Here is a 23,299-nt window from a genome sequence, read left to right on the forward strand (position 1 = left end):
GCACTGGTAGATTCGGACCGCTTGCCTTTAGTTGGCAGTGTAGCTCCTTATCTACTTGGTTTCCAGAGCTTCCAAGGAATTAGACTGGACCTGGAGAACTTTCTGGTAGTGAGAGCTGAGTGACTCCTGGAGGCTTTTCACTCTTAGTAACTTTTACTATGTTTTGACCATTTTCATGGATGTGGCGTGTAGGTGCACAGCTGAGTCCATGAGGTGTGTGAGTAACTGTTGTCCGCATGTTGAGGAAATGAGCTGAGGCTGAGGGAGGTGGAGAGCTGGGCTTCTTGATGTGATAAAGGCCTAGCAGAATGAGCCTGAACAGGGAGCTGGTAGGAAACATAATCCCAGGCCCCACTCCAGACCTTCTGAATCAAAGCCTCTCATTACCAAAATCCCCAGGATTTTGTGCACTTTAAAAATCTAAGAAGCCCTGTCTTACTCCTCAGAGTCACATACATGCTGCTTGGCAGATCTGTGACTGGAACCTTGGTAGATTTGATGCTAAGATTTGGGTTTCTTCACTACCTCCTGCCCTCGGAACTCTTGATTAGCTACACTGAATCTTTAAGGATACTCTTTGATCTTTAACATAAATAATAATAGTGTCAAACATTTGACCTATTACTTTATTTACTTTTTCCAAGAGCTGTAGGAAATAAATACTATAGTTATTGCATTTTATAGGTATGAAAATTGAGGCACAGAGAAGTAAAGAGATTTGTCTAAGAGTACACAACTAGCAAGAAGCAGATGTGGGATTTGAATACTGGCAGTCTGAGTTGCTGGGAGCTGTATTGAGGGCATGTACTTCTTGAGATTCTTTTCAGTCTATATGTGGAACAGATCATTTGGGAGACTGGAATTTATGAGGAGGAATGTGGCATGAGGATTGGAGAAAAACTTAACAACAGCTTGCATTATGCAGATGACATCACCTTGCTTCCTGAAGCTGAAGAGGACCTGAGACAGTTGTGGCAGAAAGTACAGGACTGCAGTCTTCAGTATGGATTGAAGCTCAACATCAAGAAAAAAAAAAGATTTTCATCACTTGGTCAGTTGGCAGCACCATGATAGATGGAGAACAGATGGAGATTGTTAACAATTTCAGCTTGTTTGGTTCCACAAGCAACACTTTTGGCACCAGCAGTCAGGAAATCAAAAGACAAACTGCATTAGGAAAGTCTGCTGGCAGGGACCTCTCGGAGTGCTGAAGAGCAAAGATGTCAGTCCAGAGACTAAGGTGTGCCTAGTCCAGGCGCTGGTCTTTGCAATTACTTGCTATGCATCAGAGAGCTGGAAAATGGCCAAGGAAGGATATCAGAAAAATTGATGCCTTTGAGTTGTGGTGTTGGAGATGAGTATTGAACATACCATGGACCACCAAGAGAACTAACAGGTCTGGCCTGGAATGAGTGAAACCAAGCTGCTCTTTGGAGGCAAAGATTTTTTTTTCTTTGATACTTTTTTTTAAAAAATTTATTATTAATTTCAATGAAAATTTACAGACTTTGGATTTCCATTCATTCATTGTTGCACATTTCTCCCCTCCCACTCCTCTCCCCTAGTATACTACCCTTTTGGAAAAGTAAAAGAAAAATTCTTTTATTGTTTTACAATCCCTCCCCCCACGTCCACTCCACTATACAGCCTTCACTCTAGACTCCTGTCTTGACAAAAATACCTGATAATTTTCCCTCTTAAACAATCTTCTCCCTCAACTGTTTCAATGCAGTATACATTATTGAACCATCCTTCTCAGTCTCCTCCCAACACTGAGGTTAGTCCTGTTTTTACAACAGTGGCACCATGCAGTATTTGTCCTTTTGTGACTGAGATCACTCAGCATAATGTTGAGGCAAATATTTTGAAGCTCCTTCTTACATACTTTGGGCACGTGGCCAGGAGGGGCCAGTCCTAGGAGAATGACATCATGCTTGGAAGGGTGGAGGGACAGGAAAGAAGGACCGTGCAGAAGAAGAATACCCTGGATGAAATGGATTGACACAGTAACGGGGTTAATGGGAGTAGGTGTGTCAGAGACAATGAGACTGGCTCAGGATAGAGAAGGTTCAAGACTGTTGTACACAGGGTTTCTAGGAGTCACAGGCAACTCAATGACACATAACAACAACAATTTCTTAAGACCTATAGTACTTGTTTCCCACCCCACGTTGCCGTGTTTCTACGGTGGGTGTCTGATGGGCTCTGTCCCCCAGAGAGATGAGGCCTTGGAGGTAGGACCTCATGGGTGACTGTGGTTTCTGGCAGAGATGGGGGCTCATCAGATGGAGGATGAAATCGTTCTTATTCTCTCTCTTGTAGGTGATAATGAAAGTAAAGTACTTAGCACAGTATGTGACCATGCAGGTTTTCAATTTATGTTCTTTATTTTTCTTACTGATTTTAAAGTTTTATAAAAAACATTTAAGGTCTGTGAATAATCCCTCTGCTCATTTGTTCCCAACCTGATGCCTTTGTCTGAGTTCCCCAAGTTCCAAGGCCTCAAGCTCTGAAGTGTACAGTCAATTCTGGTTGTCCTGCAGGGACTGGAAAAGCTGACAAGACTCCTTCTTGGCTTTGGGATTGACTCGGGCCTCTGGAGTCTTGGGGACAGGGCAGGGACACTCTAGATTTTGTCTCTGAATAACAACCTGGCTTAAGCAGATGAGGATAATTACTCCTAATTTGTGAATGAGTAAACCCTCTGGGTCCATAGAGGAGTTGCCCACCCTAGGATCACACAGCAAGAGAAGGATTAAACCCAGTCCCTGTGTATCCTGGCTGCACCTCCCGTAGGCTAGGAGGACAGGTCACCCTGGCTAGGAGGGTATGGGGATGAAGGTGGGCAATTCTGTGGGGAAGGGGATGCTGCTTTTAGAAGAAGGAGCTTGGAGGGAGTGAGAGGCTGCTCCCTGGGGTCTGACCACACCCTCTTCTATTCTAGGGGTACCACAGGTCAAACCACTTCATAGCCACTCAAGGTACCTGGCATCTCTGTGTTGTCCCCCTGACCCCTCATGTCACTGTGTGCTGGGTGTCCTCTGCCTGCCTTTCTGTCTTCTCTGTTGATCTGCTTGGCCCCCTTCCTGCCTTCCCATCTGTCTGTCTGTCTCCTGCATCTTGGTCTGATCCAACTCAGGCCAACTCTCCTATCAGCCTTACCCTTTCTTGGTGTTTTTGCCCCTTTGGATGCAACCATTCCATCTATAGCTCCTTGAGCCACCTGTCAGCCTCCAGATGGTGCATGCAGAGGAGTAGCCAGGCTCTGTCCTCATGGCTGTGGGGCTGCCTTGGTCTGGGGCTGCCTGAGCCCAGCTCCCTGTGTCTGTTTCCCTGGACTGCTCACTCTCCATTCCTACCGGAGGCTTGTGCAATGAACTGAATATTGTCCTCCAGCTCTGCGTCCTGGGTCCTACTCAGGAGGATTAGGGGGTCTCCCTGCCTGGCCCTGATACTGCCCATCTCCAGGGCCTTATGATTTGGAACTTGGTGGGGGTGTGTGTGGACAGGGCAAGAAGGCCCTATTTTGGTTCAGAAAGCCTTGTGGCCTGGGGTAGTAGGCCACAGTGTGGGTGAGCCACAGGGTGGGTGGCCCTGGGCACAGACCTTGTCTCAGGGACAAGCCGCTCCTGCCCCCAGGGCCAAAGCCCGAGATGGTCTATGACTTCTGGCGCATGGTGTGGCAGGAGCACTGTTCCAGTATCGTCATGATCACCAAGCTGGTGGAGGTGGGCAGGGTAAGCGGGGCCGGGGGCGGGGAAGGGACGTGGTGGGCTGAGGGCAGTGGTGGGGAGCCCATTGAGACCTGCCTGCCGGGGACTCCAGGTGAAATGCTCACGGTACTGGCCAGAAGACTCAGACATGTATGGGGACATCAAGATCACGCTGTTGAAGACAGAGACTTTAGCGGAATATGTTGTACGCACCTTTGCCCTGGAGCGGGTAAGTCATCCATCCCCTGCATCTGAGGAGGTGAGAGAGCCCACCTTCCCACCTCCCTTAGCCTGGGTGTGAGAGTGAAACGGGAGGGTGGAGAGGCAGCCTGGTGACAGCTTGCTGTGGCCTTGTGGAAGGATAGGAAGGTGAGGACTGGCTTTGCCAGGACCCGTATGACTCAGTAAACTATGGCTCAGTGGTCTTTACTGGTGACTCCAAGAAGAAGTAAAGGTGATGATGGTAGCTGTCAGGGGTTGGTGCTGGGCACTGTGCTGAGCCCAGTACAGTGTGCTGTCTCTCAGACCTGGAGAGTTCTGCAGGATTAGGTGCTTGCCATCAGCCCCATTTTACAGATAAGGAAAGTGAGGCCCAGAGTGGTTGTTATATCTGAGGAAAGAAAAACCACGTGACTGGCTAATGTGTCCCGTCCATAAAGGATTTGATCCATTCTGTAAAATTCTCAGAGAAATGACAGTTTTTCCCTTTTAAACTGTAATTTAGGGAGTTAAACTAATCTCTCACAGCCACACGACCGCCTGTGTGTTTGTTAAGTTAGGTTTAGGTAGCAGGCTCACCTGGCACCAAGTGCTGGATATTACCCACCTAACTTCAGGGGAGCGGTTTTTCCTCTTTGAGCCAGAGCTTCCTTTATTTGCACAGTGGGACATCAGTCCCTCCTCCTGAACGTGATGTTGGGATTACCAAGATCATGTCTGCGAGGTGCTCATACGGAGCCTGGTGCACAGTCAGTGCCTCCCAGCTGCTGCAAGTGACTGACTGTTACTAATGGTTTTCTCTCCCAGAGAGGCTACTCTGCCCGGCATGAGGTCCGCCAGTTCCACTTCACTGCGTGGCCAGAGCACGGTGTCCCCTACCATGCTACAGGGCTGCTGGCCTTCATCCGGCGTGTGAAGGTCTCCACCCCACCTGACGCTGGGCCTGTTGTCATCCACTGCAGGTGGGCCCCAGAAATCCGAAGGAAAAGAGGGGAAGTGGAGCCAGGATCGGGCTTGGTTCAGAGGAGACTAGTTCTGGCCTTTATCTTGCTTTGGAGACAGGGGACAGGACAGAATTACCGCCCCCCCCCCAAGTTCCTTTTCTCCTTGCATTTTGGCTCTCAGATTGTCACCTTCCTGTGTCCTCAACACCTGTGCTACCGCCTCAGCCCAGATGCTGAAGAAATACTGGATAAACAAAGGAGAATTAGGGTCTTCAAGCCACCAGGCTGGATTGAATCCACTTAATTTTCGTTTAGCAAGTGTTCATTGCATTTCTGCTGCTTGCTGTATTTGGTCCAGGCCCTGGAAGGACTTCATCACCAAAGCCAGTGGGCTTTCTTCATTCGTTAGCCTTTGCACCCTTTGTAGCTTTGGCCTTCTTCACTTCATCTTCCTGTCCCAGCTCCTGCCTTGCTTGGCCTCCATGTCCCCAGCTGCCCTCCTCCTCTGCTCTGCTTCCTCTCTGGCTCACATCCTGCTTTTGCCTCTTAAGTTGAGGTTCACCTGCCCCTCCTCAGCCTCTGGAGAGCTTAATATCTAACCTGTGTGGCTTTAATGAATTCCCTGGGCCCACAAGGCCTTGACCTCCATATCTTGTCTTGATCCCTCTACTTGGATTCTTATCAACTCTCTGAATGCCACACACCAGACTCATTCTTTTCCTTGCCCTGCTGCCCCTAACCAGCTTCTCTTTTATTTCTTTAAACCTCTGTAAGATACCATCTCTTCAAAATAAAACTTGATTGATATACATAAGGTTCACACAGAATTTTCACACACTGAACACATCTGTGAAATAGACAGCCCTGAGATCAAGAAATAAAACAGTGACAGCACCCACATGTCCCCTTCAACTGCTTCTCATATCTTTTTCCCCACCCAGGACAATCATTATCCAGACTTTTAAACCATAGATAATTTTTACCTGTTTTTGAACTTTGTTTAAGTGGAATCATATAGTATATACCCTTTGATTCTAACTTCTTTCCCTCAACCTTATATTTGTAAGATTTATCCATATTGTATAATACACTAGTGGGTGAATAAACCTCAATACATTTATCTTTTGCATTAAATAGGGACCTAGCCCTCTATCCTGGCCCTAGAAGCATTTAGGTTGTTTCTAGTTTCAATCTATTATGGATAGTACTGCTGAGAACATTCAATTGTGTGTCTTTGGTCACTGTATCAGTGCATTTCTGTTGGGTTTATACAAAGGAGTGGAATTTGTGTGTATGCAAATACTGAGTGTTTGTACATATTACCACACAGCTTTCCAGAGTGGTCACGCCAATTCAAATTCCCACTAGTGGTGCTTGAGAGACCCACTTACTCTGTGTCTTAGCCAACTCTTAAATTTTTTTGAAGTATTTTAAAAAATTATAACCTAAGTGAAAGATTTCAAAACATATTGATTGGTTGTTCAATCACTCATGTACGTTTTCCTTGATAACATTAATTACAATCAATGTAATCACACTTTCCTACTTCCTTGGGTTCTGATTTTCATGACTTCTTCTAGCCTACCTCTTCTTGTCTTCAGGGCTTTATCCTTGGGCAAGCAAGTGCTGCCTTTCAGACCTGCTTTGGTTGGCTGCTCCAAGGAGTATACACCTCCCTGAGGTTATAGTTCACTTTCTAGGGCTGTCTTTTGTTTGGCTGACAGCTGAGCCATGGAGATGAGCTTTGTTCCAGGTTCAAAGGGTGATTAAGGGCCATAGTCTTGGGGATTCTGTCACTTTTTATCGAATCACTAAGCCTGGGCTTTTTAATGTTTCTTAGTTTTCCACATATCGCCACCCCCCCCCCCACCATCCAGTATCTTCTACTGTGATCCCTTTCAGAATTGTCAGTGGAGGTACCAAGACACGATCTATTTTTTTCCTGGTCATAAGGGCAGAATAGTAGAATCTGAATGATCCATTAATCCTCTGGAATAATTATATCAGTATGTCCATGCTTTTCTTCAATATTCTTTGTTTTAGAAAGGGAGAGACCAGTACACCCAAAATAGCTGATCTCAAGCATTTAGGACCTCAAGTTCTTAGCCAACTCTTAAAATCTTGGTGTCTGTCATCTTTGTCTCTTTCACTCTTCCTTTCAGTGTTGCTCAACCCAGTGAGGACAGGAGGATAATAGAGTGCATTCTCAGCCCGCAGCCAGCTCTCAGGTGCTTCTGGGAGACAGTGACATATACACTGATCATATAACAGGAAGAGCATCTTAATAAAAACCTGTCCAAACCTCCTGAATAGACAGTGGTTCATATCCGCTAGCTGCTTTGTGGGAGAAAGATGGGTGGTTTCCTCCTATGTGATTCAAAACCTCTGAAAACCTGCTGGAGGGTCAGCTATGAGTCAGTTCCAACTTGATGACAGTAAACTGAATTGTTGCAAAGGAAAGAATGTTTTTTGAATTTTTTTTATCATGGTGAATTTTTATATATAGGAAAATATTATTTGCTTTTTAAAAATTCTTTATAAGTGTAATCATGTTCCTTAGTTGAATAACCATCACCTTTTTCTACGTCCACATTTTCCCATCATTCTTAACTAAGCAATGGGTTCTCATTTCCCCTCTCTTTCTTACCTCTGAGGTTATTGCTATTTACTGTCAACTTGGAATCGACTCTGGCTGACCCTGCAGTAGGTTTTCAGAGGCAGTAATTCACATGGGGGTTGTTTGCCTCTTTTTTTCCTGTGGAGAAGCTGATGGATTTGAACCATGTGCCTTTGGGTTGACAGCCTCTGGTAACCACTAATAAACTATATCTTTGTAAACCTGTCTATTGTTGTTTACCATTGGGTCAGGTTCAACTCACAGCTGACCCTTCGGCAGGTAGGTTTTCAGAGGCAGTAAACTGCACAGGAAATGATTGCCCATCTTCATCCTGTGGAGCAGCTGATGGGTTCAAACTACATGACTATGAGTTGACAGCGTAATTCCTTACCACTAAGCCATGAGAGCTCCCTTGTCTATTCTAGCTCTTTCATATTAGCGGAATCCTACAATCTTTGCTCTTTTTGTCTGGCTTACTTTACTCAGTATGACATTTTTGAGGTTCATCATGTTGTAGCATGTAGCAGGACTTCATTTCTCTTTATGGCTGCATAATATTCCATTGTACTGAAGACCCCCAACCAGGTGGATTGATAAAGTGACTGCAGTAGTGGCCTTAAGTATGTCAGAGATTGTGAGGTTGGCACAAGATAGGACTGGATTCAAATCTTTTGTTTGTGGGATCGCTATTATTTGTACTCAATGACACCTAACAACTATAACATTCCATTGTATGTATTACATGAATGAATTTATTCATTCATTTGTATATTGATGGACATTTAAGCTGTTATCATTGGAAAGGATGTTCTTCGATGAAGCTCTGAGTGTTGTTTTTGCCCCTTTCTCTTCTCTGCTAACTTTCTAAGTGGGCTGGTTTCACCTCAGTGTCCTTCCTGCTCCACCTCTTACTCTTTTCCCTTCAGACCTGTCCCATCTTGGTCTTCTTTCCTGTTTAACCAGAATTCTTTCTTCAGCTTTCTGTCTTCTGATTCCCAGGGAGGAAAGTCTGTCTCTGTCCCTGTCTCTGTACTGTGTAGACACAGACAGGTGCTTAGTCCCTCCCCTTGCTCCTGGGCTCCTCTGTCAAGTCTCTAACCTGGGGTCACTCTTGTTTCAGTGCTGGCACTGGTCGCACAGGCTGCTACATCGTCCTGGATGTGATGCTGGACATGGCGGAGTGTGAAGGTGTCGTGGACATTTACAACTGCGTGAAGACCCTCTGCTCCCGACGCGTCAACATGATCCAGACAGAGGTGTCCTGTCCCCACTCCCCTTCAAGGTCTGAGCTCCTCATGGAGGAGCTCAAAGCATGCAGAGCGTGTCAGAAGAGTGTCTCTGGGCTCCTTCATCCCCCAAGATTTCCCCTCTTCTTCCCCCTCCTAGATCTTGGGCTGTAAATCCCTACAGTCTTTCCAAACTCAGCTCCATGGTGTTCTGTTAGGTGGGGCCCAATGCCAGTGGGCCAGGGTCGTGAACTCTGTAGTCAGGACATCCCCAGGCTTGCATCTGCACTAGATAGGAGCCCATGGGCTTTTAGAATGTCTCACAGGGTTGTCACAGGGATGAGATAATGAGATGTGAGAATGTAAAGCAGTGTTCAGTACATAGTTACCCAGTAAATGGGCGCTATTGTTACTGGTGCACAAAGTTTGTTCTTGGCTACTAACTGGGAGACTGGTGATTTGAGTACATTCAGAGATGCCTCAGTAGAAAGTCCTGGAGATTCACTTCTGTAAGATTACCGCTAGTGAAGACGCTTTGGTGTGAAGTTTCTCTCTGAAACACATGGGGTTGCTGTGAGTCAGAACTGACTCAAAGGCAATGTGTATTATTATCACCGTTTCTCCCTGACCCTTTGCTTGGACCAAATATGCCCCTGAGAGGTTGTTTCAAGTAGGGTTGGCTCAATACAATTGGACTAAATCTCAGAACACCTCTACCTTCACCCCTCATCCTTATCCCAAAATCTTCAGCTTCTCAACCCCTCTTAGTGTCCCATATTCTTGCCTCCTGTTTTAGGAGCAGTACATTTTCATCCACGATGCAATCCTGGAAGCCTGTCTATGTGGGGAGACCACCATCCCTGTCAGTGAGTTCAAGGCCACATACAAGGAGATGATACGCATTGACCCTCAGAGTAATTCCTCCCAGCTTCGGGAAGAGTTCCAGGTGTGAGATGCATGTGTAAATGTGTGTGCTTATGTGTGGGTGTGTGTGCATGTAGAGGAGAAGATTTGAGTGTGTTGGGAGAAGTTTCACACTGTAGAAGACACCGAGGACAGAGTCGGAGGGACCAACCAGGTCAAGTTCATAGATGGTGGATTAATTAGGCTTTGAATGAGTCACTTTTCTCTCTAAGCCTCAGTTGTATTATAAAAACCAAAAAGATCCAAGCATAGTTCATATCTACTGATAAGCTTTGTATTCATTGGCATTCTTTTGACTACAGATGATAAAAATCCAGGTCAACTGGATCATATAATGGAAAAGTCTAAGGTGGCACAGCTTCAGTTACGGCTGGATCCAGGAGCCCATGATGATACCCAATCACTGTCCTAGGTTCTGTTTACCTTCATGTTTGACTTCATTCTCAGTCTTCTCCCTTGGCTCCCAGCAATGCCAGCCTCACTCATCTCTCCTGCCTGGGGCCTCAGTGGAAAAAAGCACTTTCAGCTCCTGACAGCCTTACGAAAGTACTGAAGTAGACTCTTATGTACCTATCCCTGAACCAGTTAGTGGAGCCAGAGAGATAGACCCTGCTGATTGGCCCATTCCTCAGACACATGACTTGGGGGCTGAGACCAGCATCATCCAGACAGCTTGCACTGAGATGAGAGAGATAAGTTCAAGAGTCATTACTGGGCAGGCAGAGACTCCACATGTCCTTTCTGCTGGAGGGTTTTGGTGTAATTTCAACAGGAGGCACGTGCTGCATACCTGGAACTCTAGAGATGACACAGAGAGATCTGTGGAAATGTGGGCTGTGTTTCCTGGGAAAGGTTATTGGAGTTTGCGGATCATGAACGAGATTGTGGTTCCTTGTTAAGAATCCCCAAGAACAAGAGAAAGAAAATATCTCTCCCATTGAGACCTCATCAATCTCAGATGACACAAAGCACAATGGTAGAGGGCTCAAGGGGCTGATCCTGTAGTCCCTTGCTTGATATACTGCCAAGTGCTCAGGACTTTTGTTAAGCTCAGAGCCTTGTTCTGATTAAGTTCAGCCGGCACCTGGGATGCACTTTGTAGAAGATGTGACATTTCAGGGCTTGTCTGGGTGGCAGGGCGTTATCAGCTTCTCATGGTCATTGCTGTGCCCTCTGCTTATTGAGCCCTAAGTGTCAGGTTCTGTACTGGGTGCTTGATGTTATCTCACTTCATTCTCACAATGGTTCTATGACCTGGATTATTAACCCATTTTATAGTTTAGGAAAACTGAGGTGGAGAAATACAGTAACTTACCTAGGGTTGATTACACAGTGGCACCAGGGCCAGACTCCACTCTCAGAGCTCCATCTAGGCTCTTCCATGGCACAAGGTAGTGGTCTCTACCCAGCTGCAAAGGGGACACATCAGAGCAGTTAATCTCTACAGTTACTTTGGGCATATTTTCAGGAAGAACCAATCCTTAGGGAGAGACATCCTTCTTGGAAAGGTGGAGAGTCAGGAAAAGCCCACAGTGGGCTTGAGCATGCCAGAGATTGTGAAGATGGAGCAGGGCAGGACAGGGTTCAGATCTGCTGTTCCTCAGGCCACCATGAGTACCTCATAGCAACAATCACTTCTACAGGGCAGCACGCCAGGGTCTCTGCCTTCTCCTCTCTCTGTACCTCAGTTTCTCTAGCTAATAAATGGGCTTAATAACTCACTGTAGTCTCCTGCAGGGCCGTGAGGAGGCCCAGCAAGCTCTAGATGTGACCCTCCCATCCTTCCCCTCCTCATAGACCCTGAACTCAGTGACACCACCACTGGACGTGGAGGAGTGCAGTATCGCCCTGCTGCCCCGGAACCGTGACAAGAACCGTAGCATGGACGTCCTGCCACCCGACCGCTGCCTGCCCTTCCTCATCTCCACCGATGGGGACCCTAACAACTATATCAATGCGGCCCTGACTGACGTGAGCACTTGAGAAGGCCCAGCAGCCGAGGGAGCAGATGTGTGTCGGACCTCTATCCTTGGGGACTAAGCCCATGGGGCAACACCTACCCCTAGTGATCTTTCCCCAGTGATCTTGCTATTCAGGATAGTCAACCTGACTTATTGATTCTAAACTTGAAAGGAGTTCTGGGCCCGGAGTTCAGACAAGGATGTCTGAACCCACTAGGCTCAGGAGCAAGATAGTCTGTCTCAGGATAGTAAATCAGGAACTTCAGGGTGTCTAGAAGAGAGGATGTGAACTAGGAGCTTGAAACCTTGTGTCTGGAACCCAGGGAGTTTTCGGGAGGTGACTGAGCTGGAGTCCACTTCTGGACCTGTCCTACCATGGTGGAATATTCTCCGACCATGTTCTGAGGATTCAGGAACCATTTAGAAACCCCTTCCTTTGTGCCTAGACTGGAAGGGATATTTCTTTCCTGAATATGAGTGTAGGTTGGAATCTTGGATGTGTCAGCCGTGGAGTTGTAAGGATCATGAGACTTAGAACCCTTGCCATCTGCTAGGTGCAGGTTTAGGCTGCTGAAGACTCTGCTTTCCTGGACTTCACATGGTGGGGTGGACAGGGTAGGACAGTAAATAAGTATATATGTAATGGGCTATCAAGCATTGCTAATTTCTGCAAAATCAGCCAAGCAGGAAGAGTATTTAATGTGGATTTGGGTGGCCATGTGTGTGACTGTTTTCATTGAAGAGGCAAGAGAGGCCGTTTTATGGAGGTAACAGTTAAGGAAAGACCACTGAGGCAGTGAAATGGGACCCATGTTTAGGGAATACGTTATGCGTAGTAGGAGTAGCAGAAGAGGAGGCCAGAGGCAATGAGCAGACACTGCTGTCCCACCCTGGGGGCCATAGGTTTGTGCATTGGAGGCCTGGGGGTCAATTTCCTTCTCTGGAAGTTATATCACTGGAGAAATCAGTTCAGGCCTCAGTGTGCCTGTTACTTTCTGAAGTGGTAGTGTGGTCCTGGGGGGGCGGGCAGAGCTGTTCATCTGGGGGGCGGGGAAGGGATAGAGCGGGGCAGCCTGTGTGTGGTGGAGGCTTGAGGTGAGGCAGCTGGGGCTGTGAACAAGGCCCGGCTGACTCCTGCTTTCCCTGCAGAGCTACACACGGAGTGCGGCCTTCATTGTGACCCTGCACCCGCTGCAGAGCACCACCCCCGACTTCTGGCGACTGGTCTACGACTACGGGTGCACCTCCATTGTCATGCTCAACCAGCTGAACCAGTCCAACTCCGCCTGGGTGAGGTGGCCTGCTGGCCCAGGGCACCAGTTTGCTCAAGGGTGCAGTCCCTGCTCTGCCACCTCTATGTTGTATGACCTTATGCGAGTCACAGTCTTCCCAGAGCCTTGATTCCTTCTCTGTAAAACAAGGGTCCCAAAACACAAACACATGCTGCTGTTGGGTGACAACTAGCTGGCTTTCTAGTGACAGAGTTGAACTGTACTGTGAGGTTTGCTCAGCTGTGATCTTTGTGGAGCCACTGAGTAGGTTTGAACTGTCAACCTTTGGTTTAGCACCACCAGGTTCCATTGAGCACTTCAGTATGTCAGGGGCTCTGTTATACACTCACAGTGGTATACCTTAGAATGATCAAAGCTTCTGGGGAGAAAATAAAGACCATCATGATGAATGACCCCTCCAGGATCTAGGGGGAGGCAGAGCCGTGGCCTCTACCCTGGGCTGCCTCAGTCCGGAGTTTCTGCTCTTCCAGTCATTTGACTAAACTGTCTCTGATAGGGCCTCTGAGGGAGAGTGAAATCCAAACCTCTTTACTTTTTTGACTGTATGCTTTGGGGCAAAGTAATTTATCCTTTTTGGCCTCAGTTTCCTTCTCTGTAAGTTGTGTCACTGGCGAAGAGTCTTGAACATACCATGGACTGCCAGCAAAACAAATAAATCTGTCTTGGAGAGGGTGAAACCAAGTTTTTCCTTGGAGGCTAGGATTTTGAAGCTCCATCTCACATACTTTGGGCATGTGGCCAGGAGGGACCAGTCCTTGGAGAAGGACATCATGCTCTGAAGGGTGGAGGGACAGTATAGGAGCAGAAGACCCCAGATGAGATGGACTGACACAGTAGTTGGGGCAATGGGAGTAGGTGTGTCGGAGTCAGTGAGACTGGATCAGGTCAGGGCAGGCTTCAGAGCTGTTGTACATAGGGTTGCTAGGAGTTGCAGGCATCTCAAGAGCACATAGCAATAAGAAGTTGTATCACAGGGCTTGCTTTCAGGAAGCTACATGAGAATAATATATGCTTAATACTGTGTTACAGCTGGTATGGAGTAGGTGGGCATGAAGTGATGAGGGTGACAGTGACTTCTGAGGACCTTCCAGATATTGCCTCTGTGACTATAACCCAGGCCAGTCTCTCTGTCCTCCCACATTACCATTTGGGGCTTCTAAGGCTGGGACTCCTGGAAGTACAGATGCCTAGCCTTCCAGCTGTGTGACTAGAGCCCTGGATCTCTGACCCCTCCTTTCCCACTTCTCTGCCCCAGATGGGTGGTCAGGAAGATTTGCTGTAAAATGAACATGATAGGCTCTTAATGGCTGAATATCTCATTACCTGGGCACTTTATATGTCAGGTACTTGGTGAACATGACTTTAGACTGCCGGGTGGTGGGTTCCAGCCCCTGGGCCAGGAACTGGAGGGAATCCAGCTGTGGCAAGTAGGTCACCCTCTGTGGACTGGAGGAGAGGGAACCAAGGGACATTTACCTAGACATTATTCACTGGTTACTGGTTTTGCTCATTCATTCCACCAATGGGTCCTACTGGTGGCTCCGTGTTAGGCCCTGCAACAGATGATGAGGAAATAGAGAGGGAGAAGTTACAGCCCTTCCCAGGATTTTGTGATCCAGTGGGAAGCAAGTATGAAGGCATATGTTGATGGCACGTATGGACAAGGAATATCTCAGAGCAGACAGAGGGATAATATATCAGGGAGGGCTCCCTGGAAGAAATGATGTCTGGGCTGAGATGTGCAGGAAGAGATTTAACTAAGTGAGCAGGTACAGGAGACGTGATCCATGGAGGAGGAGCAAACAGCCCACACAAAGGCCAACTTGCAAGGAGTTCCCAGGACTCTAGGCAAAGAGAAGAAGGTGATATCCTCTCTTTATGAGATTTTGGTCAGAGGACATGGGGACCTTTTTGTAGCTAGAGGGTCCAGAGAAAAGAAGAGCCTTGTTTAGGCTCCTAACAGAGCTGAATGAAGCTAGAAGCTGCAGTCCCAACCAAGCTGGAATACTCACAGATGTATGTTGAGGGGGCCACATATGTATGTGCCTCCTCTGTCCTTCCACTGTCTTGAGTTTATGGCTTGGGGGAGATGTTCTTTGAAGATCTTGTTTCCTTGAGAGGTCCTGAATCAAAAGTGGGGTCGCTACAGCATCAGGGCCTCCCTAACTCTGAGCTGATGCTTAAGGGCAAAGGCATTGAGAAGAGAGTGGCCCAGAGGTGGGGGTTTATTGGAGGCCTGTCCATTGAAGGAGTGTGTGTGTGTGTGTGTGTGTGTGTGTGTGAGAGAGAGAGAGAGAGAGAGACAAAGAGAGAGGAATATGTGAATGTTAATGTACAGATTTATAGGCACATGGCAGGGGGCATCAGTGCAGTCTGTGAAGGTTGGCCTCAGTTGATCTGAATGTATGAAGAATACACTGGGGGCAGGTGTGGGGAAATGGTGCTCGAGGGGGCACTGAAGGCAAGTCTAGCGACGATGGTGGACCAGGGTGCCCTGGAGCCCAAGGGCAAGTGTGGAGCTCTGGGGGTGGGTGTGGTCATAACTGCCCCAGCCTGGCTACACTCAGCTCTCTTCTCCCTGCCGATCCCTCAGCCCTGTCTGCAGTACTGGCCCGAGCCAGGCCGGCAGCAGTACGGCCTCATGGAAGTGGAGTTTGTGTCAGGCACTGCAGATGAGGACTTGGTGGCCCGTGTCTTCCGGGTGCAGAACATCTCTCGGGTGAGCAGTCTGAGGAGTCCAGGGTGAGGGTGGATGTGGTGGTTTGGGTAGCTTAGGACTTTGTCTCAAGGGCGTGGGGTTTCCTGTGATGTGGGTGTTTGTTTCTCCCTGTCTGGCTGTCACAATTGCAGCTGCAGGAGGGGCACCTGCTGGTACGGCACTTCCAGTTCTTGCGCTGGTCCGCGTACCGGGACACCCCTGACTCCAGGAAGGCCTTCCTGCACCTGCTGGCGGAGGTGGACAAGTGGCAGGCGGAGAGCGGGGACGGACGCACCGTTGTGCACTGTCTGTGAGTGCCATCCCTAGGGGAAGGGGGGAGAGGGCCAGGAGCCAGGGCACGGGTCCAGCCTTAAAGAGCCCCAATACCCCAGACCCCTGGGCTCGCTCCACGGAGACAATAGCCAGGCCTCTGCTCATCCAGCCAAGTTTGCCTTGCCTGCAGGAACCCAGCTTCAGCAGGTACTCTGTGTTACCTTTGACTTTGCTAACTAGAGAGTTCTGTGGACACAGAACTTTCCATGCTGGTAGCATGCTTCTTTTTTGGCCAAAGGAATTCCCATTTTTGTTATTGTATACATATACCTCTTTTATGAATCCATCCATCCATCCATCTGCCATCATTCATAAATTCATTACTCACTTATGTCTGATGCAGCCACTCCCTTGTACCCAGTTTTTCTTTTTTGTGTGCTTTCAGCACTAGCCCCTTCAATGTCAGCTGGGGCATCCTGAATGCTGGGGAAGTTATTGTAAAGAAGAGGGCTGAGGCCATAGCCAGAGTCCTGACCCCAGAGACACCTGCACACAGGGAGTGGAGAGAGGTTGACAGGGTGACTTGGAGTGTGTATGTGTGGACACACTGTAGGTTGTAGGGGAAGTAACTCGTCTTAAGATTGGTTTTCCATTTTCCTCTTTGAAGCCTGCTCACTGCCCTTTTATCCTTCTCTAGTACTGATTTTATCTCCAAGTCTTACTTTTGGGGTGTGTCTGGCCTCCTTTCTCAGAATGTTTCACCTTCAGCGTCTTCCTCCCTATTGGTAGCCTCTGACTCCGCCCCATTAGCGTCTAGGCCCCGCCTCAGGCTCCCGGACTCTTCCCTTCACCTTTGGGTTCCTAGTCCTGACCCCTTAACTTTTCATTTGTCTCATTTAGAAATGGGGGAGGCCGCAGTGGCACCTTCTGTGCCTGTGCCACGGTCCTGGAGATGATCCGCTGTCACAACCTGGTGGACGTTTTCTTTGCTGCCAAAACGCTTCGCAACTACAAGCCCAATATGGTGGAGACCCTGGTGAGGGGCCACTCCCTGTGTCTAGCTGCTCGCACCTTTCTAGTACTTGCCTGGCCAAGGCCCCCAGCTCTGCTCTCCTGGTCCCCACGGTCAGGTCTTGGGTTCTGCTCTCTAATGTCAGAACTTCACACCCATTTTCCTTCTTCCCTTGCTTAGTCCCCTTTCCCCTTCACCCCGCCCCTCTTCTTACTGGGGTGAGTCTTGCTTCCTGATTCCTTCTCTCCCTCTCCCCCACCCAGGACCAGTACCACTTTTGCTATGACGTGGCCCTGGAGTACCTGGAAGGTCTAGAGGCGAGATAGCAGCCCCTGACCCGGGCCACCACTGCACACTCAGGGCCAGGCCGGCCACCCAGGACTGACGCGGAGGACCTGCGCCTCCAACTCTGCTCGGTCACTGCCTCTGCAGGAGAAGCAACATAGGAGGCTCCAGGACGTTTTGGTGGCCCTTCCTCTGTGGGTGGGGCTCTTCACCATTTCCTGGGGCAGGTCACCGGCCATGGAGGTGTTTGGGCAAGGCTGCAGCCCTTTCTCGCCTCCATAGGGTTCTGTTGGCCTCTGCCAAGAGCCTGGCGTGGCTTGGAGGAACTGACAGGGACTCAGATCTGCCAGCTCTGGGGGACCTAGGTCCCAGTCCCTTGACTTTATCTTGACCCCTGGCAGAGATGGGTGTGACCCAGCCAAGGGCTGCAGTTTCCACCCAGCCTGGCTCTGTGGGATAGCACTGGGCTTGGCCTCTAGGATCCCATCAACCTGTGAGGGTCGTGAGGATACTTACCTGACCGGCCAGCTTTCACATGCAGACCGCCCTTCTTGGTGGGGATCTGCAGCTCCCTCCATTACCTTCTGCCCCTGCAGCCCTGGAGACATCTGCTCATGGCCACTCTCCACTTCTGCTTCCCTGATGTGTGCTCTGAGCTTCCCTCAATCTGGCTGCTCCTACCTGCCCCACGTGGGTGCACTTCCCTGCCTGACCCACCCTCTTCAGAATGAAGTCACCTTGGCCTCCTCTTCCCATACCTGCAGGCTTCACTGGCCTAGCTCTGCTCAGTCTGGGCCAGTCACCAAATCATGGTGAACAAATCATGATGTAAATTCCTTGTGGCTCTTTGGGGAGGGGGCGGTGCCAGAGCAGGGGTGCAAATGACCCCTAGAATTTGGAGGAAGAAGGCGTATTTTGGGATGGAGGATCAATGCTTTTTTGTTCGTTTTGTTGTTTTATGATGGGTGGATGGGAAGCTCCCTTTAAAATGGGGCAGGCCATACCCCCATTCTGTGCCTCAATTTCCCCATCAGTAAACTGTAGATATGACTACTGACCTACCTCACAGGGGGCTGTGGGGAGGCATAAGCCCATGTTTGTAAAGTGCTTTGTAAATAAATGTGCTCTCTGAATGCCACAGAGCTGCCCAGCGTGTCTGACTAGCCTGCCTGCAGCCCATTCACCTTCTCCCAACTAACCTGTGGAGTGGGAGAGCCTAGCCTGGGCTTCAGCTTCTGGGATGGCCTCTGTTTTACATCCATAAAGTGAGGTGTAAATCAGAGCATTGCTCAGGGTGCCTGTTTTTAGTGGTGGTTCTGGGAGGCCTGCAGTACACTTCTGCCTAGGCCCTGAAGCACTTCCTCAGCCAAAAGGGTTTTATCTTTAATTTTTTTTTTAAAAAAAATAATGTTTTATTGTACTTTTACTAAAAGTTTTCACCACAAATTAAGCTCCTATTTAACATTTCTATGTAGTTTGTTAGAAGAGCCTCTTCCTTGGAGGACATCATGCTTGGTAAGGTGGAAGGTTGGCAAAAGAGAGGAAGATCTCCAACCAGATGGGTTGACACAGTGACTACAGTGATTAGGCTCCAGTGTGTCAGAAATTGCATAGATGGACAGGGTTCAGATCTGTTGTTCATAAAATTGCTATGGGTCGTACTTGACAGCACCTAATAATAACAACAACAACAACAACAACAACAGTATAACTTTTGTTTGGTTATATTTTATACAATATGTCAGCTTTCCCATTATTTCCTTTCTGATTGTTCTGTTTCCAGGAATCTATTTACTCTGCCCCTTGGCCTCTGGTTTGAAGTAAATATTGACTGTTTGGTCCCATATAGATAATTTTTTTTTAAAGGAGCGCGACATCACAAGTGATACTTATTTTGTGAGACAATCTGTTATTTAGCTAAAAGATAACCTCACAGAATAGTTTTGGTTCAACATTTAAAGAGTGTCTTAGGGTGAAAGTCTCAGGGACTTCTCCAGCTTCAGTGCAGTAAATCTGGACCTTTGAAGCAGTTGTTGCACATTTGCCCCCATTTTATCAGGATCCATTTATTGTGTTCCTGGTCAGAAGGGTTGATTTTGATAGACGTGCACCACCTAGTTCCTGGTCTCCAAGTAGATGAGGCCATGTTCCAGGCAGACTGTTGATGCCATGGACCAGTTTCTTCTCTGAAGCTTTGGTTTAATTCTCTTTAATTCCACAGTGGGAGAGGCCAATGCTTGTATCTTACATCGCCATTTATATGCTTTTAAGACCTCAGATGCTACTAATCAAACTAAGATATAGAACATAAACCTTATGCACTATGCCAGTTAACTCCATTGTCACATAGGACCATGATCCTAAGCCTTCATATTCTGTAATTCAATCCTGTGAGGTGTTTAAGAAGGTCAATGCTTATGTCCTCTATGTGCGTTATTGTATATTTGAATATATGTAGATACATGTATTTATATATAGATATATGCTTATATGCTCCCATATGCATACATATACATACTTATACCGTTTTAGGCATGTTTTTATTATTCTGCTAAGATTAGTAGCAGACTGGTTATGAGAATTCTTAAGTCAATGTAGTCCCAAATGTTTAACCTGCTGTATAAGTCCATGATTTCTTTCCTTTTTAAAAAAAATAGTCTATTTTTATTGTAATTTTCATGAAAGTTTACAGAAAAGATGGATTTTCTAACATCAACATCTCCTCCTTGGTTCAGTTCCCCAGCTTCTCTATGTTCCTTGGGTTCGATGGCTTGCTGGAAGGTCCTCCAGACACTGTCAGGGAAATGACTCACATGATTGTAGATATGCAGGCCAATTTTGCAGAAACTGGTGAGCAGCGGGCCAGGCTGGATGCAAGCGGATGCTTAGTTCACAGGCTTGGGCTAAGCTAACAAGTCACACTGCCATACTTATGTTGATGTCTTCACACACTCTCACAGTATTGAAATCGCGCTTGTCCCACAACTTGATGATTTGCAAGACCAAGTGTCCATGGTTAAGGTAGCTGGAGACCACGCCTACAGTGAGGGGTAACACAGGGGCTAGGAAAGCCAATTTTGAAAGTAATTTACTGACACCACAATGAACATGTACATACCTACACATATGTCTACATGCATCTTATTTAGTTGTTTTGTTCAGTTGTATATGCCCTAGTATTTACCAAAAGCATCCTTTTTCTTAGTGTACTTCTTAGTAGCATCATTTATCTTGGTCAGGCTGTTTACACTTCATCCACATTTTCTGTTATATTTCCCTTTCATCTAATAGTGTTTCTATCTATAGAGAATTTCTACTCCAAGCTTCCATTCCCTTCACCTCTAGTAACCACTATTCTACCAACCTTCATACCTATTCTTGGCAGTGAGTTTAAGCTTGAGACTTAGGACCAGATAGCTGCCTTTCTCTGCACCTGGATTCTGGGTCAGGGTTGAGCCCCTGCTCAGGCACTGTGGGAGATAAGACTTTGGTGTCAGACAGATTGGCCCCACAGCTGTGAGATTCTGGGCAAGTAAGTTTTCTTCCCAGGGCCTATTTCTCATCTGTAAAATGAGGCTCTTTTTAAAATGGAATTGGATGAGATGGTGATTGTTTAGTGCCTTCTGTGATCTCAGGTGTGTGCTGAAAGGGATCAGTTTACAAACAGAGATGGACACAAGAGATACCCCTGCTAGGGACAACTGTCCAGTTTCCTGAGCTTGTCCATTCCCACCCCAGGCTTCCTTGTGGAGTAGAGTGGCAAGAGGAGGTGGCTGGATGTTAGGGACCCAAGACACTTCTGTGTGTGACCCAGGCAGGACAGGTTGTGTTCCTGATCTTAGATTTCATATAAAATTGATCTGGTAAGGTCTTCTGACTCTGGCTCTATGATGTATTGATCATACCGACTGACTCTATGCCTCAGTTTCTTCCTTGACTGAAGGATTTGACCTATTCTAACATCCTCACAGTTCAACATCCTTTCATCGGAATGAAAATTTACTGGACAGTTACGATCTTGTTGGGTTATACTACAGACAGACGCTCTCACTCCCATCCTGAGCTGACTTCTAAGCCTCACCTTCTGGGTCACATTAGTGTGTTGTAGCTCCTGACCAAGCAACAGAATATGTCCGGTTTTGACCAATAGAACGTGGCAGAAGTGGAACCTAAACCTCCAGAGGCATGGCAGTTCTTGTTTTGCTTTCTTGGTATCCTATCTTGAAACTACCATAAAAAGAAGACTATATAGTTCGCTGGAGAATTTGAGGGTTTACACAGAAGAACAAATGCATTCCATGAACTTCTATTACCAATGGCCAGGCCTGTGAATGGGAGCATCTTGGACCTTACAGCCAGGCTGACCTGTTAGGTGAGTGTAGCCATGTGAATAAACCTAGAAGCTGATCAACTAACCCTGCATCTGAGAAATTGTTTCTGTAGAGTTGGAACCAACCCATAGCTGACACTTGGGTGAGTTTCAGATGCAGTTAATAGCACAGGAGGAGATTGCTCATCCTTCTCCCATGGAGCAGTTGGTGGCCTTGAACCGTGTGCCTCAGGATTGCAGTGCAGCTTCTTTCCACTAGGCCACCAGAGCTCATGAGACCAGGCTAATTTTTAAATTTAGATAATAAAAAAATTGTTCTGTCTTCTAAGTGGTTAAGTATTGGCACCATTTGTTATGCAACAAAACTAACTGATACATATGTGTCCTGAGCTGTGTGACTGTAGTGTTCCTCTTTGTCTTGTGAGATTTTGAGCTCCTCAAGGGCAAGGAGTGATTTTGCATTTATTTTTATGTATCTCCTGTCCAAGAGAGCTGATGCTCAAGACATACTGGCATGAGGGGGTGGAAAAGGTAGGATAGGCTTGCTTGTATGTCTGATGGCCTTACGCAGGAGTTGGGAGGGTAGGTGATATGTTAGGAGGAACAACAGCTCTAGAATCAACAAGCCAAGGGTTCAGTCCCCATGTCTGCATCCCAGCAGCTAGATGACCTTGTATAAGTCTCTTAACCACCTTACGACTCAATTTCTTAACCTCATAACTGAAAATGATCTCTCCTCTGTTTTGAGGGCTCCAGAGAAAATATTTAAAAAGAACTATGATAGTCCTTGATGACAGACTTGGCCCTCAGCATATGTTATAATAGTAGAGTTCTGGATAATGAAACTGGGATTCCCTATTTTTTTGTTTAGCATGTATGTTTTGGTAAATCTATCTAGCATAGAAGGGGTTGATGATTTATTTGCATAAATTATATCCATTGAAAACCCTTTTATTGCGTAGTGTTTTTTACTCTGATACACATGGCTTTAAAAAAAAATCTTAAAATGAACAAGTAAGTGTTTTGGAGAACTGTAATTTGGGTGTTTCTTAGAGTCATGGATGATAAGACTTTATCTCACATCCTTTGGGTTTGTTGTCAGGAGGCACTCGCCCTTAGAGACATCATGCTTGGAAAAATAGAAAGTTGGCAAAAGGGGATTATATTTGGAGGTAGGGGGTGGGGTTTGGGGCGGTGCGGGGGGGATTGTGTACCAATGAGGGAGTTTTTCTTTTGCTTTTCAAGGAGAGGAGCAAACGGGAGGGGGTGGGGGAGGGGTTTGTGCGGGAAGAAGGGTGCAACAATGAATGAACGGAATTCCAAAATCTCTGTAGATGTTCATTGAAATGAAAAATAAACAAACTAAATTAAAAAAAAAAGGGGGATGATCAACAGGACGGACTGATGCAGTGACTGCCACATTCCGCCCAAGCATAGTGGAGATTGTGAGAACGGCACAGGTGAGGGCAGGATTTCGATCTGTTTTTTGTGTGTTGCTGTGAGTCCTAGTCAACTTCACTGTCCCTAACAACAACAACAACAACAAAACATGTTGTCCCTATACTGTTGTTGCTAGGTGCTGTGAACTCGTGTACAATTCATAGCGAACAACAGATCGGAACCCTTTCCTATCCTACTATGCTTTTCTCATACGCAGCACACCTAAGCCCATTGCTGTAGTCTCTGTATCAATTCATCTTGCTGAGGATTTTCTCTTTCACTAATCCTCCACCTTGCCTGATGTCCCTTTCCAAGGAATAGCCTCTCCTAGCAGCATGCGCCAAAAATGTGAAATGAAACTTTGC

General features: G+C 47.1%; 1 protein-coding gene across 4 annotated transcripts in view; it reads left to right on the plus strand.

The window, feature by feature from the left end:
- The window catches only part of PTPRU (protein tyrosine phosphatase, receptor type, U), a 97,540-nt gene extending 80,335 nt beyond the window's left edge, over nt 1-17,205 (plus strand). For 2 of the 4 annotated variants that reach the window (XM_006894925.1, XM_006894927.1), the window contains 12 exons: nt 2,945-2,981; nt 3,640-3,737; nt 3,826-3,942; nt 4,740-4,894; nt 8,614-8,749; nt 9,516-9,665; nt 11,441-11,614; nt 12,754-12,894; nt 15,490-15,615; nt 15,747-15,904; nt 16,768-16,903; nt 17,143-17,205. In XM_006894925.1, coding sequence (XP_006894987.1) covers nt 2,945-2,981; nt 3,640-3,737; nt 3,826-3,942; nt 4,740-4,894; nt 8,614-8,749; nt 9,516-9,665; nt 11,441-11,614; nt 12,754-12,894; nt 15,490-15,615; nt 15,747-15,904; nt 16,768-16,903; nt 17,143-17,205 — 1,491 coding nt within the window. The remainder of the gene's footprint in view (nt 1-2,944; nt 2,982-3,639; nt 3,738-3,825; nt 3,943-4,739; nt 4,895-8,613; nt 8,750-9,515; nt 9,666-11,440; nt 11,615-12,753; nt 12,895-15,489; nt 15,616-15,746; nt 15,905-16,767; nt 16,904-17,142) is intronic. The other 2 variants (XM_006894926.1, XM_006894928.1) reach the window with 2 other exon arrangements.
- Nucleotides 17,206-23,299: the final 6,094 nt, after the last annotated feature.

The sequence above is a fragment of the Elephantulus edwardii genome, unplaced genomic scaffold, assembly GCF_000299155.1.
Source record: "Elephantulus edwardii isolate Elephantulus edwardi_28Jun2011 unplaced genomic scaffold, EleEdw1.0 scaffold00152, whole genome shotgun sequence".
In the NCBI taxonomy this organism is placed as follows: Eukaryota; Metazoa; Chordata; class Mammalia; order Macroscelidea; family Macroscelididae; genus Elephantulus; species Elephantulus edwardii.